Here is a 19,056-nt window from a genome sequence, read left to right on the forward strand (position 1 = left end):
CAACTCCCTCTTTGGCACAAAAAAAAAAATAATAAAGGTGGTCGACGTCACGCTGGCATTAACGTGGCGTCAGATGGGCCGGTCCCAAGGTCTGTCAATTTTGGGCTGGCCTGGAGACCAGCTTGGACTGGGTGCCAAGTAATTCGCCTGGTTGAAGAGAGTTCCCTAGATGTCGGGTTATTTTTTTGGCTGTGTGCCAGCCTATCCCACCCTCGAAAGAAGTGCTCTTAGAACCTTGAATGTAACACGTTAGTGTAATAATGAACTCATACGATACAACGCCTATAAGTCCTTCTCCTGTCCCCACCTTTTATTATAAATATACGTTAAAATTAATTTTGCCACCGCATCTTTGAAATCCTTCCTTCAAAATATCTGCCGTCCAAAAAGTTTCCTGATATAAAGTAACCGACATCAATTGCCTCTGCTTGGCATTTGACTTGCATATAAGTCCTCCTCTCTCCCTCTGCGAACTCTGAATCGTCGATTGGAAGGTATGCCTGAGTTCTTGATCCTGTAAATTAGTCTCTGTTGTGTGATAATCGTTGCTAATGATATCGATGGTGATTTTTGTTTCCTGTTTATGGCTTGCGTAGCTTGGATCATCAACGATGGAGGATAAGCAGCAACTGGCAGGCGAGCTTGTCACCAAGTCATTCACATGGACAATCAAGAACGTCTCTAAGGTGACAACCCAGAAGCATTATTCTGAGGTTTTCCTCGTCGGTGATTGGAAATGGTAATTTAATTTTGTGCATCCCCTCCTGCTAATATTCAAATCCGTCGAGGTTGTGTGAGTTTTGAGATGAATTGTTGTTGGTTTAGGGATTGATTGATTTTATTGTTTGCTTTGATCAGGCGGATCCTTGTATATTTGAAAGGGAACAACGTAGAGCAGTTGTCCATGTATTTGGAGGTTGTAGATGCTTCGGACTTGCCATATCTGTGGACTAGGTATGCCCAATTCAGCTTGACTGTGGTCAATCAGCTGAGCAGCAACATGTCGATAACAAAGGGTATTTTCTCTATCGTTCATTTGGGTTGATTTCGCAGTTACGATTGCGTTTTTTTGTCTGTTTTCGTTTCATTTTGTGCTCAATTCAGCTTGGATGTGGTTAATTTATGAAACGGAAATTGCGATTCTTGCATCCGGTAATGGAGGCTTTGGTTTGATTCAGTCTCACACTTCCTCCTGTAGATTGATTATTTTTTATGATCGCAAATGGGAACCTGATTGTCATATTTTCGTTTTTTTTTTGTTTTTTTTTTGTTTTTTTGTTCCAAAACAAATGGTTAGAATTTAACTTTGTTTGCAAATAGAAGTAAGCTCATTTTAGGATGTGGTCTTCGGGTGTAGTTAAAAGTTTTACACTTGTTTGGAATCACGGACTTGAGGGAAAAACTAAACTAGAGGAAGTATGCAATTTTGGTTCTTTTCGTTATCAGAAAAGCATTAATTAGAGAGAAAAATTGTGACTTTAACGTTCCAAGGATCTATAGAAGGGAGGTTTCTTTTGTAGAAAATATGCAACTTTGAGACCCTTGGATTCATCCGATAGTTAAGATCAGAAGGAAATTCTATGTTTCCTCTTACGTGCTTGAATAACTCTACATGTATATATGGACTTGGGTTTGGTTGTGTTAAAATTAGGAATAAGCTGATGAGAGTTGTCCCACATCGGTGAGGGACAAGGTTTGCTATGTGCTTATATGATCTTGGGCTACTCCCCATATTGCCAATTGGTTTTATGGTGGAACCTCAATTTCATCATAAGCTTCCTTTGTTGTTTTTTTATTAGTTCTTGGTTTGTTACAAATACTTTATTAATTGTGTTTCTGTGATCCTTCATGTTTTGAATTTACAGAGACTAAACACAAGTTCAATGCAAGTGAGAGTGACTGGGGATTCACGTCATTCATGCCTCAAAGCGATTTTTTTGACGGAGAACAGTTTGTTTGCAATGATAAATGTGTTATTGAAGCCAAGGTTGCAGTCCGTAAGGTGGACATAAAGAATTTCGGAGACCAAGGAACTGACAGTTCTGCACCCAGAGAGTCGGAACATTCAAGTGTGGATTCTGTGCAATTTCCACTCTCATTACCAGTTACAACGCGTACATCTGAACAGGTGCAAGCAAATGTGAAATCGGAACAGGTGCTTGCTTTCCCGGATGCACCAAGTTCCGGAGAAGTTTGCATTAAGCCTACTGATGTCCCTGTTAACCCTTCCTTAGTCAAGGGACACGAGGAAGTGCCCCCCACACCAGCTGGTAAGCTCATGGATTTTAGGGGTTTAGGGAAAATAGAGAAAGCTTTTGTTCCACTGCTAGAGGAAGTTTGTTTGTGGCATCCCTCGTTGATTGAGTGCCAGAAGAAGAGAAGCCGTACGTATATTGAATGGGCATTCACAGCTTTAGGTCGAGTTTTACATTTTCTGAAGACTACGAAGGTGAGGGACATGACCCCAGACACCTGTGAACACGTTCAACTTCTGTGGGAGGAGCTTGAGACTTTCAAATTTGACTTGGGTTGGCTGGAACCTTATGTGCAAGCTGCTCTGGATGTGAAGAAGCTTGTGGAAAGGGCGGGGATAGTTAAAAAGCAGAGAGAGGATGTGGATGCGTTGGAGATTGAAGTGAAGAGGCTAAGGGCGAGGCTAGCGGTTGCAGAGGTGGATCTAGAAGTAGCAAAAAGAGACTTGGCAAAGGTAGAAAAAGGCTTCGGTGACACCGATATGAACAGGAAGTTAGGTTATGGGCGGCATTGACCTTATTTGAGAAACATCTCATTGATATTAAAAGTGGTGTGCAATATTTGCAGCTCATTGCAAAATATAATGTATGATGTACTTGCATTCCAGTTGTGTTTCAGTATTTTACGGTATTTCAAGAATATCATAGCAAGCAGAAATTGTTTGTTTTTTCTTCTTTTGGAGAATTCGTTCACTTGAGCTCAATATCGGGAGGTTTATCAAACCAAATAAAGTCCCAACTCTTTTACTAGCGCTAACCAATTACGTTACGACCACATACGGGAGTAGTAAGATGGGAGAGGCTGCGATTAAAAGCAGCACAAACTCACCCAAAATATTTCGAATCACACCCCGAGGACCTCCCCTTCCCAACCGTTGCAATGAAGGCTCGGTCTCTATTCAATTTTAACCAACCAAAAGCCGGTTTAGACCAACTTGCCTAATTTATCATGCACAACAATATCCTATTTAATTATCATATAATAATATCATTTTTTAGTACAAAACCACATCCACTCTCTTTTTCTTTTTCATTGTTGCTTATGGTTGGGTGATCATGTCATTGGTAAACTCAAATGCGATCACAAGGTGCGGACTTTGGTAGATAAAACTAAAATAAGATGTTAAAGTCGAATATATCCTCCCATTAAAGTAGAATATTTATGTCTTATTTTTAAAGCAGAATATCGTTGCATGAAAAAGAAAAAAAATAAAATAAAATAAGAAGATGTCATAGATATTATTACTTTTTAATCAGGAAGATCTTCACATTTTCTCTAACACTGTAGTTCGGCGCTTACTGAAGAACAATTGGAAAATTGACATAAGTAATAGGAATTTAATTTGGTGCTTAAGAGAGGAAAAGTGCAAGAAATTTAAAGGTCAAACATATATAGTGACTACATACCGAGTGAAAAGAAGAAGATGGTAATGGATACTGCAACGATTAAGTTCTTGGTAATGAGGGAGAGATAACAACGGACCATTTCTATTTACTTTCGATTTCAAATGATTGTAATGCTACATATGGCTCTGAGATTGTGACGGTATTTATAGGATTAGGAACATATCTTAATCAAGAAACATAATATTAGATTCATTCATGCACACATAGTATTAGGTTTTGCTTTCCATCCACAGTTTTGAATAAGATTTAATAAAAATACGGTTTTGAATCATTTGACATTAAAATCTTAGTAGAAAAGAATATCACTAGACCGTAATACTAAGTGGCAATTTTACTAAGATTTTAAATACAAATTATTCAAAACTTTATTTGTCAAATCTCGTTAATTATTCAAAAATGTGGATTGGAAAGGAAATTAAATTTTAACCTAATATTATGTGTGCATAAACCTAATATTATGTTTCTTAATTAAGATCTGCTCCTAATCCTATAAATACCATCACCATCTCAAAGCCATGTATCATTACAATTAGTTGAAATAGAAGTTCCACCTCAAAGACCATTCTCGTAAAACATTAGTCAAATCAAAAATATATGAGGTATCTAATTGAGTTCAAAGAAATTTACAACACTATGTTAAAAAAATATTAAAATTTTATCGTGACAATTAAATTGGAAAATAGTTTCGGACTGAATTGAATTTTTTGCAAGGATGATCTAGGAATCGAGACTTACAAAGACGATTCGAATTGTTGAAGTTCGATATGAAGTAGGTCCCATAACTAATCCTTTTGTAAAAAAAAAAAAAAAAATAGAAATCTCTTCCCTTAAAGGGTCTAAACCTATATAAATGAGGTTAATGTTGAACCATGATAATGAATTAGTTAAACAAAAAATGTTAAGGTTGTTATTTAAAACAACCCTAAATATTAAACCGTAAACCCACTTCAATTAATATGAAACAATTAAACATGACACCCTAATGAGGTGTAACTTTCTTTTTTAATATAATAAGACCCTCACCGATTTTTTTTTTTTTAAGTAAAAAAAATATATGAATCTCTTTTGGTTGTTGCATTAGGTCGAAATCCTTGCAAAACAAACACTAGGATATACTCCATTCAGAATTTATTGATAATTTCTTGCATACAAGAAACTCGGACGTATTGTTAAAACTTAAAATGTAATTATAACTTATTACAAACATATTCAAATACTTTAATTTCAAGAACTATTCAATCATAAGTTCCCTTGAAAACGAGCCACTTTCACTGCAATTGCTAACATTGCCTTATCCTTGATGGCATCAAACCATCGAAAATAAGCATGCCTCCATGACTTCTTCAGAAACAATGTGCCACAAACGCTCCAAAAGCCTACAATAAAGCCGAGTGTAGAGCTAACAAAGAACCACAACTCATCATGTCCATCCTCATTGTCATTGTCTTTTGGATCCTTGGTTGTCGGATTGCCAGCTTCCGAGCATGCAATAGAAAGAGGAAACCCGCAAAGTAACGGGTTGCCCTCGTAAGTGGATTCGGGCAGTGTTTGCAGCTGATTGCCCAAAGGAATTCTACCACTCAAGTTGTTATACGATAGATTCAAGTTGGACAAGAAGGTCAAGTACGAAATGCTCTGAGGAATCTGTCCCGAAAGTTGGTTGAGCGAGAGATCAAGATTTTGGAGCAGCACCAACTTTCCAATCTCCAAGGGAATGTCTCCACTTAATTGATTCATTGATAAGTTCAAGTTGGTCAGCAGGACGAGGGTGCCTATTTCTTCAGGGATTTCACCTTCAAGTTTGTTCACAGAAAGATCAATGCTTTTTACAAACATCAGAGATGTGTTATACTGGAGTGCTCTTCCTTTCATCACTGTTGTTTGTTGATCGTACTCCAGATATATGTTATAAGCACTGTAATAAGCAACTTTCAGAGCAGTGACATTATTCAGGCACTTGGGAATGGTCCCTGAAAAGCTGTTGAGAGCAAGGTCTAAGATGTGGAGGTTCTCGAGATTACACAACTGTTGTGGGATATGTCCACTTAGAAAATTCGACCTCAGTCTTAGGATTGACACAAGCGGCGCATTCAATCCTATCCATGAAGGTATTTTCCCAGTAAATTTATTGTCCCCAAGATCAATGTTCCTCAAAGAAGTGCAGTTTTCCAAGGAAAGAGGAATCTCACCTTCGAGATTATTGTTGTTCATCTTCAACATGAAAAGAGAACCCGAGGCACCCATTGAACTAGGAAGCTTGCCTGAGAGATTGTTGTATGCAGCATCTAGAATCAATATGTCAGGCAACAAACTCCATTCTCGGGGGAATTCTCCAGATAACTGATTGCTTCTTAGAGAAAGGACTAACAAGTTTCTCATGTTGCAAATGGAGGGCGGAATGGTACCGTTCAAATGATTTTCTGCAAGATAGAGTGATTCCAATTTGGGAAACTTTTGGTCCAAATTCCATGGGATTGGCCCGGAAAATGAATTGACTTCAAGCCTAAATCGAACCACATTGTCACCCGACCAAAGTGGTAATGGCCCATCAAATTGGTTATGACTCAAATCCAAAACCAGTGCACATGGGAATTTCAATTGGAGTGGCAGTTTTCCATGGATTTGGTTGTAAGATAAATCCAAGTACTGAGCTTGGGAAGATATCTTCAAGAACCAGTCCCCGGGTATGGAATCCAAGATTCCAGTAGCATGAAGTTTGACAAAAAGGAGTTCAGTTTGAGACTGCAGCCATAACCCAAAGGTAGGACCTACTTTACAGCAGCCAATGATAATTTTGTGAAGCATGAAAGGAGGAACCCAATCATAAGACACTTTAAAAGTGAGGGGAATAGGTAGAGTTGGCTGTGGAAGTACACTGCCTACTGCAAAGTATTTCAATCTTGTGAGATTTATGAAATGGGATTCAGTTAAAAAGCCTTCCCACGGATTGAACGATAGATCGAGGTGAACTAGCTGAGAGAGTTGCCCTAAACTTTCAGGAATTGACCCATTCATTTTATTATTGTAGAGGGTAAGAAACTTCAAATTGGGTAGCATCCCTAAAGAGGCAGGCAATTGGCCATTCAACATATTAGAAGACAAATCGAGTGACTCTAAAACACTATTGGGACAACTTGATAAACCATCCAAAAGCTCTTGAATCCCCCCATCAAATTGGTTTTGTGCAAGATTTAAGATCTTTAGATTGCAAAAATTCCCAAGTTTCGGAACTTGACCCTCAAGGCTATTGAAAGATAAGTCAAGGTGTTCAAGTGATTTGAGGCTTTCAAATTCACTTGGAAGGGGACCACTCAAAGAATTTCCGCTTAAATCAAGTTTTCTGAGGTTAGCCAGATTGAAAAACCATTCAGGAAACGGAAACGTCAAATTGTTGTATGACACATCAAGGATCAAAAGTGATGCAAGGCTAATATTTCCTGGTGAAAGTGGTGGAAGGCTTTGAATTTGGCATGATGACAAATGTAACTCTACTAGGAAAGGAAGCATGTTGACAACATTTAGCCAACTTACCCCGGTGTTGCTGAGGTCCAATCCTTTGAGGTTGAGGTACTTTAGGGAAGAGAGACGATAAAGCCAATTCAGGTTTTCGGAAGGGAGTTCAAGCATGACGTATTCAGATTCTTCGCTAAGGTCAAGATAGTTCAAGTTTGGCAAATTACCAAGATGAGGTGGAATCTCTCCTCCAAATGAAGCAGATGAGAGATTGAGATACCTCAAACTTTTAATCTGACCAAAGAACTCGGGAATGGAAATCCCCCGAAAATCATTCCTGCTTAGGTCTAGGTAATTCAAATGTTTTAAGCTAAGCAAAGAAGGATTTACCTTACCACCCAAAGAAGAGTACTCCATCTCGTCCCACTCTCCATCAAAAGCAGAAAGCGTATACATATACGCATTCTGGAGATTCATCATTTCAACACGACCCGTGATGTTGTTGCATGAAATTCCCTTCCACTGACAGCAGTCAAGTCCAACCCACGAAGAAAGCCTCCCGGAAGGATCAGTGACGTCTTCTTTGAAGGCGAGAAGCGCACGTCTTTCTTCGTCGATGCATGAGTTCACACTAGTGTGCAGATATGAAGAGGCCAAAAACCAGAGGAGCAAATAGTGAGCCATTTTGAGGTGAGAAGAAGGGTTGAATAAGTAAGTTGCAAAGCTAGCCATTATCGTACAAGGTTCTCTTTGCTTTGGTGGAGATAGCTTCTTAGCACAATACATGAATTTATGATTAAGATGATGCCTCCCAACTTCCAAATTTTCAAAGTCTTCAACCTATTTTACAACTTGTTTATTATAAAGAGTAAGATTTTCTCTCTTTTTTTTTCTCCCTTTTCTCTTCCATTCTATTTGAACGGTTATGGTTAAGGTACGTTAATATTTTATAAAAAGAAAAAGATAAAATAAAGAGTGTGAGAGAAGATAATGAAAGGAGATGAAAAGAGAAGGGGAGAAAATCTTATTCCCCACTGTAAAGCTCAACCAAAGTCTGTACTAGATAGACTAATAGACAGAATAATAGGACAACAATCCTATACGTTTTGGGCACCAAAGTCTTTGATTGGGACGTGGGTTTTGAATTAAAAAAAAAAAAGGCAGCAAAGGCATTGACTTAGACTTAGAATTCACGAGTCTTGTTCAATGGCAATCAATAATTGTCTAATTGTAAATGATTTATTTGTTGATAATTAGCTAATGGTGTGTGAGGAGTGGCCGGCAGTCTGATGCTAAATTAATATTTTTATTAATAATTTATAATTTGTTTTGATTTTTTTTGTTAGAAAATTTAGTCTTCTTCTCCGTGCATTCTTTGAAGTTGGTCTGAATGTGCATTTTCCACTAATCTTTCCATTGAACTTTCAACTAAGTTCCAAACTTGATCACAATATTCTTTGAACTTTATCCTTTTTCTTATGTCGTTATCCTTTTATTTCAACTTTCAATTTCTCCCCACTAAACGTTCATGGTTCAAGGGCATTCTTATAATATTAAAATTATGGGTTAATCTCAGTTTACTATTTTGAAGTTCATTGATTTTCAACATTTGATACATCAAGTTTTTTTCGTCTCAATTTGATATCTAAAATCATAATTCTACGACACTTTCATAGATCCGTTAAGTTTTTCATCAAAATCTCTGTTAACTGATGACGTGACGATTACATAAACACTGACTAGACGTCACATGTCAATATGAGCCCATGTAAATTAAAAAAAAAAAAAAATTAAATTTAAAATTTAAAAACTTAAAAATTTAAATTTAAAATTTAAAAACTTAAAAATTTTAAAATTAAAAAAAACTACCCGAATAATTTTACACCTTTCTGACTTCTTCCTCGGCCACACGCACCCGCACTCAACCTTCAGATCCTCACCCCTCTCAGACCATCCCAATTCCGATTCCTCAACCCACCAAAATGCAGCGTTTCGTTTCGATGTGTTCTTTGTTTCCAATTCCATCCAATTAAATTAAATTAAATTAAGGAAGTTTTAACGAAAAGTCCACACTGTTTATTTTAACAAAAAAACCATATTTTTACACTAAAAAATTAATCTTGGGACTATTCATTTTATCATTTATTTTGTCCCTATCATTAAAACTCAAAACTTTTAAATTCTTTTTATTAGTTTCCTTTAAATTAAATTAAATTACCTGAAAATTTGGGAATTTGTGAAGATAGCAGCCACCTTCTTCTACCTCGGGAAGCACTGATCAGATGGGTTACAGTGGTTCCTCTTCTTCACCACCACCTGCTAGGATCAGATATGGTAAAAGGTAAATTGCAAGAAAGTAAATGCAGGAAATGGAAAAGGAAATCAAATGAAATTCATATCTTCATTTATAGTCTCTTTTCATCATAAAAGGGTTTAAATACATCCAAAGATAGCTAGGATTTGAGATATGGATGAGCCTAATAGTATTACCTAAGTAATGAGCCTAATGGATAGTAATGACAATAGGTGGTCTAACTAGTTATAACCAAAGCTCAATAGGTTAGAGTCGCATCCATCCCACCCCTTAAGATGAGGCCTGTCCTCAAGCCTCTCAAACTGAGAAAGACGCAAGCAGCAGTCGGGAAAGAGGCCATCCAATTTGTCCAATTGTGTACTATACTCATGTGCAGTATTAGCTTTTGTATGGTCTTTAAATCACGAACCATGTCCTTCCAAAACTTTTTCAGTGTGTTCACCCAAAAAAGAAAGATCATTAACTCATATCCTGCCAAAATGAAATCATGCAGATTTGCCAAATTATTGATAATTGTAATATCTTTCATATCATAGAAAGCCTTATGGGAAGGCATACTTATACACAATACAAAGAAAGTTGAAAGCTTTACACCCTACACACTTGAATTGGACAGCACACATGCACATGCACATTCCTTTCCTGTTGTCTTTCCTTTACCCAAAAGCTTGATGTGCTGTATCCTTGCATGTTCCTTGTTGTGCTGTATCCTTGCACGTTCCTTGCTGTGCTGTATCCATGCACGTTCCTTGCTGTGCTGTCTGTGCACGTTCCTTGCTGTGCTGTCTGTGCACGTTCCTTGCCGTGCTTCTTCCAATACTCCCCATCAAGCTGGATCCAGTAGGTTGATGGATCCAAGCTTGGAGAGGAGTCTTTGAAACTGATGAGAAGCCAGAGGTTTGGTGAATATATCAGCCAGTTGATCGAAGCTTTTTACATAATATGTCTGAATCACCTGCGACTGTACTTGTTCATGGACATAGTGACAGTCGACTTCAATATGCTTCGTCCTCTCATGAAAGACGGGGTTTGATGCTATGTGCATGGCAGCCTGGTTGTCACAAAATAAGGTCATTGGTTGAGCTGTGAACACACCTAAGTCACATAAAAGTCCTTTTAGCCATATCAGCTCACACGCGGTTGAGGCCATTGCACGATATTCAGCTTCGGCACTTGATCTTGCGATGACAGTTTGTTTCTTGCTCTTCCACGTGACCAGGTTTCCACCAACAAAGGTACAATAATCAGTGGTGGACTTGCGATCGATTGCGTTTCCTGCCCAATCAGCATCATAGTACCCCATGATTTGAGTGTTGTCATTCTTTGCCATGAGAATGCCACGACCAACAGAACCTTTTAAGTAACGTAAGATTCTTTTGACAAGGTTCAGATGCTCGATGGTGGGAGAGTGCATGAACTGACTGGCAATACTTACTGAATGTGAGATGTCTGGTCTGGTGATCGTTAGGTAGATCAGCTTGCCGACAAGCCTCTGATATAAGCTGATATCCGAGAGTGGCGTGCCTCCCAAGTCAAGCTTGAGCTTGCTATCAAGAGGGGTAAGTGCAGGCTTGGCATCACTCATATTGGCATCTTTAAGTAGGTCCATGACGTACTTTCGTTGATTAAGAAATAGTCCCTTGTAAGAAGATGCCATTTCGATTCCAAGAAAATACTTCAACACCCCAAGATCTTTAACCGCAAATTGTTGTTGAAGTGACTCTTTGAGTGTGGTGATTTCAGCAGCATTATCACCTGTAATTATTAAGTCATCCACATATATCAACACAACTAATTTGCTTGCAGCTCTTGTGCGAACAAATAATGATGAATCTGCATTACTCCTTTTGAAACCAATGCTATGAAGAACGGTACTTAGTTTTGCATACCAAGCACGTGGTGATTGCTTCAGTCCATAAATTGACTTATGTAACTTACACACTAAATTAGGCTCTTGGCTTTGAGGGTGTCCTGGTGGCAATCTCATATAGACTTCTTCTTCAAGATCACCATGTAGAAAGGCGTTCTTCACGTCCATTTGGTACATAGACAAACCTTTATTGACGGCAACAGACAATAGAACCCTTACTGAGTTCATTTTTGCAACAGGAGCAAATGTTTCCTTGTAATCCACCTCAAATGTTTGAGTGAATCCTCGAGCCACCAGCCTGGCTTTATGCCTCTCAATCGAACCATCAGAATTAAACTTGATCTTATAGATCCACTTACAGCCCACTGCCTTTTTTCCTTGTGGAAGTTTGGTGATGCTCCAGGTTTTGTGTTGGTCTAGTGCTTTGAGTTCATCTCTCATTGCTTCTTTCCACACAACTTGATTATTAGCCTCATAAAAGTTTTGAGGCTCACTGTGACTTGAAATGTTGTTAAGAAAGGCAGCATGAGATGGAGTTACCTTTTGATACGACACGTAATTTGAAATTGGATGCCTCGGTTTATATGTGACAAAATCTTGAAACCTTGTGGGAGGTTGTCTATCACGCCGAGGATTGCGTCGAGGTACTAGGAGGTTTGTCTCATCCTCGTTCAAATTGTCATCCACACCTTGAGGATTTTCTATGTTGCCGTTGTCATCATCATGCACCGAGTCATCATCATGCACAGAATTATCAGGATGAGTACCTTCATTATTGACTTCAATGGGAGGTGTAGAAGTACAGATTCTTGGTAGAGGAATTAGGTCTAAGATGCACTTCCCCTGACTTGTGGCTTCATGTGATTTGCTGAAAAAAGGGTTAGCTTCATGGAATCGTACATCTTTAGATACAATTATTTTTCTGAGTTGAGCATCATAGCACTTATATCCTTTTTGTGTTGATGAATAACCAAGAAAAATACATTTGAGAGCTCTAGGGTCCAACTTATCTCGATGGTGTGACTGTATATGAACAAAACAGACACAGCCAAAGACTCTAAGATGTGAAAGGTCGATTTTTCTTCCTTTCATGACTTCAAGTGGAGATTTAAACCCCAAGACTCGGCTAGGAAGTCTATTGATGATGTACACAGCCGCCATGACTCCTTGTGACCAAAATCTCTTTGGTACATTCATTTTTAACATTAATGCTCTCGTTTTTTCCAGAATGTCACGATTTTTCCCTTCAGCTACACCATTTTGTTGAGGTGTGCCGACACAACTTGTTTGATGCATGATACCATGCTTGCTCAAATATAATGACATGATATGGGACATATATTCGGTGCCATTGTCAGATCTTAAGGTTTGAATTTGAGAGGAAAAATGGTTCTTAACAAGATTGTGAAAATCCTTAAAAACTTCAATCACTTCACTCTTAGACTTTAAAAGGTACAACCATGTGGCTCTAGAGAAATCATCGACAAAAGTTACATAATACTTATAACCATCAAAAGATTCAAGCATTGGTCCCCATACATCTGAGTGAACTAGTTCGAAAACTTTACTAGTCCTAGATAAGGATGAGGTAAAAGACAATCTGGTGGCTTTAGACAAATGACATGTTTCACACGAAATTAAATCATTACCTAAGTTTGGAAACAAGGAAGACAAAACAGGTTGGGAAGGATGAGCTAAACGTTGATGCCACAATTGACTATCTTGGGATGGACTGGACTTGGCTTGAAATCCTCTGGGACTGTTTTTTGATATGTAATAGAGGCCATCTAGGTAAAACCCTTCACCAATCGTCTTCTTGGTGAGGCAATCCTGAAAAATGACATTGTGAGGAGAGAAAATGGCCAAACAATTTAAGGTATTGGTGATTTTTCCCACAGATAGAAGTTGAAATGGAAAAGAAGGAACAAATAAGGCTACTGACTCAATTTTGTCCGATATTAAGTTGATATTTCCCTTCCCTAAAACCTTAGACCTCTCGCCATTGGCAGTTGAGACTTGAGACGGTTTTGAAAATTTTTCAAACTTGTGAAACTTAGAAACATGGTTGGTCATATGATCTGTGGCACCCGAATCAACAATCCACAAATCATGCATCATATTTACATTAAGAGCAGTTTTAAAAGCAGTCATGATACCTTGCATGTCATCTTGGGCCATGTGTTGTGTTTCTGTCAGAAATCCAGTAAACTTGCCTAGCAAAGCTATTGAATTTCCATCTTCAAAGCCGACCGTTTGGTCATTCTTAATCCTTTCTTTCTTGCTTTGAAGATACACTGCAAAATCATTTATGAGTGCAGCTGGATTTGCAGTGAAGCTCTTGAGTGCATCAGACCTATGAGAGGTTGAGGTAGTTGCATTGTTGGCTCTATGTGGTGCACGGTTCAGTCTTTGTGAGCCCTTGTTATCCTTCATGAACTCTGGCTTTAATTCTGGATGTAAAATCCAGCATGTCTCATTAACGTGACCAGTATAGTTGCAGTGTTGGCACTTTAAGTGTGGATTCTTCACTTTGTATTTTCTTTCGTTGGCTAGATAAGCCCTTGCTTCAGTTACACTGGTCTTTGTGCCAGTGTTCATGACTTTCCTTCGTACTTCTTCACGTTGGATTGTTGCACATACGCTGGTGAAGGAAGGTAGTTCGGGGTTCATGAGTATGTGGCTTCGTAGGTCTTCGTATCCTGAATCGAGACTTGACAAGAGTTGGAATATCTTGTCTTCTTCTGCCCTTTTCAGTAGTAAAGACGCCTCAGTTGTGTGAGGCCGATACATTTCCAGCCATTCCACATGCTCTTCATGCTGCCTAGAAGTTGAACAAAAGGCTTTCCTTCTTGTTGTATGTTGGAAATGTTCTTCTTCAATTGAAACACACGTGCAGCATTGTTCTGGCTGCCATTCATCTCCTTGACTGTCTCCCATAGTTTGAATGATGATTCAGAATAACTGAATATTTCAGCTAGTTTACGTTCCATGGAATTTATGAGCCATGACATAACTAGCTGATCCTTGCAAAGCCAGATTTCATAAGTTGGTGAAGAAACATCAGGAACTTCGATGCTTCCATTTATGAACCCTAGCTTGGACCTTCCACCTAGGGCAAGACTCACTGCTCTCGACCAAGGTAAGTAATTAAACTCATTTAACAAGACCGAGCTTAATCTTTGATTTGGATTGACATCCACCTCAGACACGGTTGAGGAGGAAGGTATCTGGGAATCTCCAAACGAATAAGAATTCTCTTCCGCCATATAAAGACCTATAAGAATAAAGAAAGAATTTTTCTCTTTTTTTTTTTTTTTTTTGTTTTTGTATATGAAACAAAAAAAATTCGTAGCTGCTGTCTGATGATGCCGATCCTTTTAAAACCAATCCACCAGCAAACCCATCAAACCCCTGGTGTTCCAACAATTGGGAAGGAGATTGTTGATCTTTGCCTTGATCGAATCCGAAAGCTTGCTGATAACTGTACGGGGCTTCAAGGTTTTCTAGTGTTCCACGCCGTTGGAGGTGGAACCGGCTCTGGCCTCGGCTCTCTGCTCTTGGGTTCACAGTCTACCCGTCTCCTCAGGTCTCAACCTCCGTCGTTGAGCCATACAACAACGTGCTTTCCACTCATTCCCTCTTGGAGCACACCGATGTGTCGGTTATCCTCGACAACGAAGTCATCTACGACATCTGCCGCAAGTCTCTCGACATTGAAAGACCCACTTACACCAACCTCAACTCCCCTGAAGGCAACAAAAATGGAGAGCTCCGAGCCCAAAAAGGACTCCACCGACGGCGGCGACGGTGGAGAAAAGCCGGAGTCTTTACCTGCAGTTCAGTTCAAGGAACTCTTCAGATTCGCTGATGGGTTGGATTACGTTCTGATGGCACTTGGGTCAGGCGGAGCTGTCGTGCATGGCAGCTCTCTCCCCATTTTTCTCCGGTTCTTCGCCGATCTTGTTAATTCTTTCGGCGCGAATGCGAACGACATGGATAAGATGATGCAGAAGCAGGTTATTTTTCCTGCTCTGATACCATATTGATAATTGTAATATCTTTCATATCATAGAAAGCCTTATGGGAAGGCATACTTATACACAATACAAAGAAAGCTAAAAGCTTTACACCCTACACACTTGAATCGGACAGCACACATGCACATGCACATTCCTTTCCTGCTGTCTTTCCTTTACCCAAAAGCTTGCTGTGCTGTATCCTTGCACGTTCCTTATTGTGCTGTATCCTTGCACGTTCCTTGCTGTGCTGTATCCTTGCACGTTCCTTGCTGTGCTGTCTGTGCACGTTCCTTGCTGTGCTGTTTGTGCACGTTCCTTGCCGTGCTTCTTCCAATACAAATACTTTGAGATGGAATAAAAGAGTTGGAGCACACTAATCTTGACAGCATTGAGCAAGAGAACAATCAGCTTTGTTGCATCACCGACCACCAACTCCGGTGGTAAATAGATTGTATTAAAGATGACCAATACCCCATTGTAAGTGAATGAATTGCAGTCTAGTACCCCAAAAAGAATGACAATTGTTGTCCAAATGGTTTTCTGCATTTTGTGCAGCTGGTACCCGAGTCTCAGTAATTATGGTCAAGAGTAGACAACTTCGAATATTGGCATTCAGATTTTTAGGCTCAGTAACTCCCATTAGTTGGTCAATCCAACTTGTAGCACTGCGGACAGTGAGATCACTGTTGGTGCTCATAAACAAATGCGCCCATAAATTGCAGACCCAAAACTTAGCGAATAAGAAGACCTCAAGCTTAGTGAGTGAAGGCCAATTGTTGTTCTGCAATACACCAGAAAATGTCGAAGAGATCTCCCACCAGTTGAGAGATTCCATGGATGATTGAATGCCTTGATAGTTCCTGAAGTAGAGCATTGCTGCAAAAAGAGTGCTAAATCAGCAAGACTCTTCCAATAATCGAAACATTTTTGCACACCATCAAAGGGATTTGTCATCTGGTCTACAACAGAGCAAACATGTCTGATCCAAGCTGCAGATGAACTATCACTAGTGAGGAACCATATTACAGCCGACTCATTACTCTGGACTGCATAGGTGAATAAGTGGATCAGATAAGCATTTCTCTTCCACTCTGTGTTGTTTGACCCCTGTCCACCTCGTGAAAGTAATGTTTGTATTCTTTCCCCATAAAGAATATGGATCATGTTCACCAAAGCTAAAGCAATCAGAAGAGTGTTATGGTTACATTCACATCGAACATAATACAATTTCCAGCCATTAATAATAATTTCTGTGTACACCAGAGAAAACCATCTTCCAAATTCTAGTATGGCTCTCATATTTGCCAAGGTAACTCGCACTTTGGCATGATGATAAAAAAGATCAGCTACAACAAAATTTCTGCTCAACACTTCACTCCATGTGAACAATGACACGAAAGCTATCTGTTTCTCAACCCATTTGGCAATAAACAAAACATTCACATTCAACCAATAACGAAAGGTGGCAGCAACTTGAGCTATCATCCCCACAGAGACATTATCTAATTCATGCTTACGAAGGTGAAAAACCAAACCATGAACAAAAGTGGTCACTGGAGGCTGAACATGAGTAGGAGACATAGAAGTAGCAGGACCAGAAAAATACCTCTCCATTAAAAGAACATGAGTTGTATGAGTCATAAAAACATCTGCCATAAGATCGACGTTACATGCAACATTGAAGTGGCACCATGTTACATATTCCTCACTATCCCAATACTTGTCAGAAGCAGTTCTCAAAACAATGAAATCAATACGAAAGAAAAGAAAAACATGTCTTTGATTTTCAGAACTAATATAGGTGGCTGCCATTGGATTCATGTACTTAAACATAACTCCTGTGAATGGTAAAAGCATCTGTAACTTCATGAGAGATTCCATGTTCAGCGCACCTTTGTGATGCATACCAATAAGTTGTGTTATCCAGCTTATCCACACGTTCTCAAATATTTCCATGAATTTCTCAACTGGCTTGAAGTGGTACACCATATTTTCCTTGCTCGAGACTATTTGGAAATGTCTACAAATAATAGAAAAATCTTCAAGGGGCAGAAACACTGCTGTAAGAATCAAGATTGGTGGTCTTGTAATATGTAAATTGCTCCGTTCGAAAGCCAAGAGAGAGAGCTCTAGCCTTACAGGAGACAAAAGTGTAATGTCCACAATGCTCAATTGATCCGAAACAATTTTAATACTTGTTTCTGTCAACTGACACAGTTGCCTAAACACATCCTTGACAATCTGTAGTTCTCGTAGAACCCCTCCCTCATCAAACGGAAACCTCAACATTCGTATTTCCCTTAAAGCTCGCAAAGCACAGCTTGTATACTCATTAATAGCCAAACCAGACTTAAATTATTCCATAAGGTCCAAGGTGAGAAAATTAGGCATTGGGTCCTTAATTCTTCTTTTTGGCATTCCATCAAACATCTGGATTGCATGGGGAACCCAAGGTTGATCTCCGACAAGACTGAGAACATCAAATTGAAACTGATGATACCCTTGCCCTTGCTCTGCTGTAACATCAGAATAGCAAATATCATCTGTGCTTGGTCCGGATGAGCGACCCTTGTTGAAGAGTTTCCACTTCACACGACGTTGTCGAACTCGGAAGATTGGCTTAGGACCTTGAACTTGTCGGCCCGCTTGTGACCTGACACTATCTTCGTCGTCTTCTGGTGCAGTCATAAGACCTGACCTGATGGTGCAGGATCTACCATGGCCACTGTTTTGGGGTCCAGTCGCCGTCGAAGTGCAACTTGCATGTGTTTGTCTGTTCCCTTTCGGATTGCAATGGGTGTGTGTGTGCTCCTATTCGTTGGAGAAGTTTGTTCTTGTGTCTGTGGTAAAGGTACCAACGATAATGATGGAGTAGCAAAGAACAACAGAAACATGGGATCTCGTTGTCGTCTTTGGCAAGAACTCACGGACGGAGCCTTCCTTTTCATCCTCACATGAGAACCCACTGCAAGTTTATGCTTTGCTCGAGCCGATTTAAGCGACGTTTTTGGAGATGTATGGCGAACACCTCTGACCATGCTAAAGACATTTCCTGCTGTAGGAGCTGTATGCACTTTCGAATCGGGACCCAAGTCGAGTTCATAAGGAGATCCCTGGTGGGTTTATACTCGAATGGAATGTGGTAGTGATCGGGAGGAGGATGAGGTGGAGGTGGTTTTGGATGTTCATACTGAGAAACATTGGTTTTTGGATTCCAATAGAACATCATACCACTGGAATCATCAATCACACTCGTCCACGGCGCTGGAAGTGTAGGATCGACGGGTCCAAACTTTAGAGCCGCGGTGGATCTCTAGTTCTGGTACCAATTGATAGGATCAGACATGGTAAAAGGTAAATTGCAAGAAAGTAAATGCAGGAAATGGAAAGGAAATCAAAGGAAATTCATATCTTTATTCATAGTCTCTTTTCATCATAAAAATGGTTTAAATACACTCAAAGATAGTTAGGGTTTGAGGTATGGATGGGTCTAATAGTATTACTTAAATAATGGGCCTAATGGTGTAACATCCCACATCATCCAGGGGAGTGATCCTTAAATGTATATTTTCATCCCTATCTAACACGAGGCCTTTTGGGAGCTCATTGGCTTCGGGTTCCGTAGGAACTCCGAAGTTAAGCGAGAATGGGGCTAGAGCAATCCCATGATGGGTGACCCATTGGGAAGTTGCTCGTGAGTTCCCAAAAACAAAACCGTGAGGGAATGGTAAGCCCAAAGCG

At 39.5% G+C, this 19,056-nt stretch overlaps 2 protein-coding genes across 2 annotated transcripts; one reads left to right on the forward strand and one right to left on the reverse strand.

Annotated features, from left to right (window-relative positions):
* Positions 1-273: 273 nt before the first annotated feature.
* On the forward strand, positions 274-2,927 carry LOC137733762 (MATH domain and coiled-coil domain-containing protein At3g58210). Its single transcript, XM_068472942.2, has 4 exons — positions 274-494; positions 597-739; positions 859-1,016; positions 1,866-2,927. Exons 2-4 carry the CDS (start codon positions 612-614, stop codon positions 2,765-2,767), a joined length of 1,188 nt encoding a protein of 395 aa, XP_068329043.2. The 5' UTR covers positions 274-494; positions 597-611; the 3' UTR covers positions 2,768-2,927.
* Positions 2,928-4,772: 1,845 nt separating this feature from the next.
* On the reverse strand, positions 4,773-7,949 carry LOC137735382 (receptor-like protein EIX2). The gene has a single exon (XM_068474806.2). It carries the CDS (start codon positions 7,896-7,898, stop codon positions 4,899-4,901), a length of 3,000 nt encoding a protein of 999 aa, XP_068330907.2. The 5' UTR covers positions 7,899-7,949; the 3' UTR covers positions 4,773-4,898.
* Between the last annotated feature and the right edge of the window lie 11,107 nt (positions 7,950-19,056).

This window comes from Pyrus communis, chromosome 7 (assembly GCF_041283825.1).
Source record: "Pyrus communis isolate YQ-2024b chromosome 7, ASM4128382v1, whole genome shotgun sequence".
NCBI classification, from domain to species: domain Eukaryota; kingdom Viridiplantae; phylum Streptophyta; class Magnoliopsida; order Rosales; family Rosaceae; genus Pyrus; species Pyrus communis.

Excerpts from the sequence above, each read along its gene's own strand:
- LOC137733762 (XM_068472942.2), top strand. The coding sequence starts at position 612 with ATGGAGGATAAGCAGCAACTGGCAGGCGAGCTTGTCACCAAGTCATTC. Across the intron at positions 740-858 it reads CTCGTCGGTGATTGGAAATG|GCGGATCCTTGTATATTTGA; the intron begins GTAATTTAATTT and ends TGCTTTGATCAG. Across the intron at positions 1,017-1,865 it reads CAACATGTCGATAACAAAGG|AGACTAAACACAAGTTCAAT; the intron begins GTATTTTCTCTA and ends TTGAATTTACAG.
- LOC137735382 (XM_068474806.2), bottom strand. The coding sequence starts at position 7,898 with ATGTATTGTGCTAAGAAGCTATCTCCACCAAAGCAAAGAGAACCTTGT.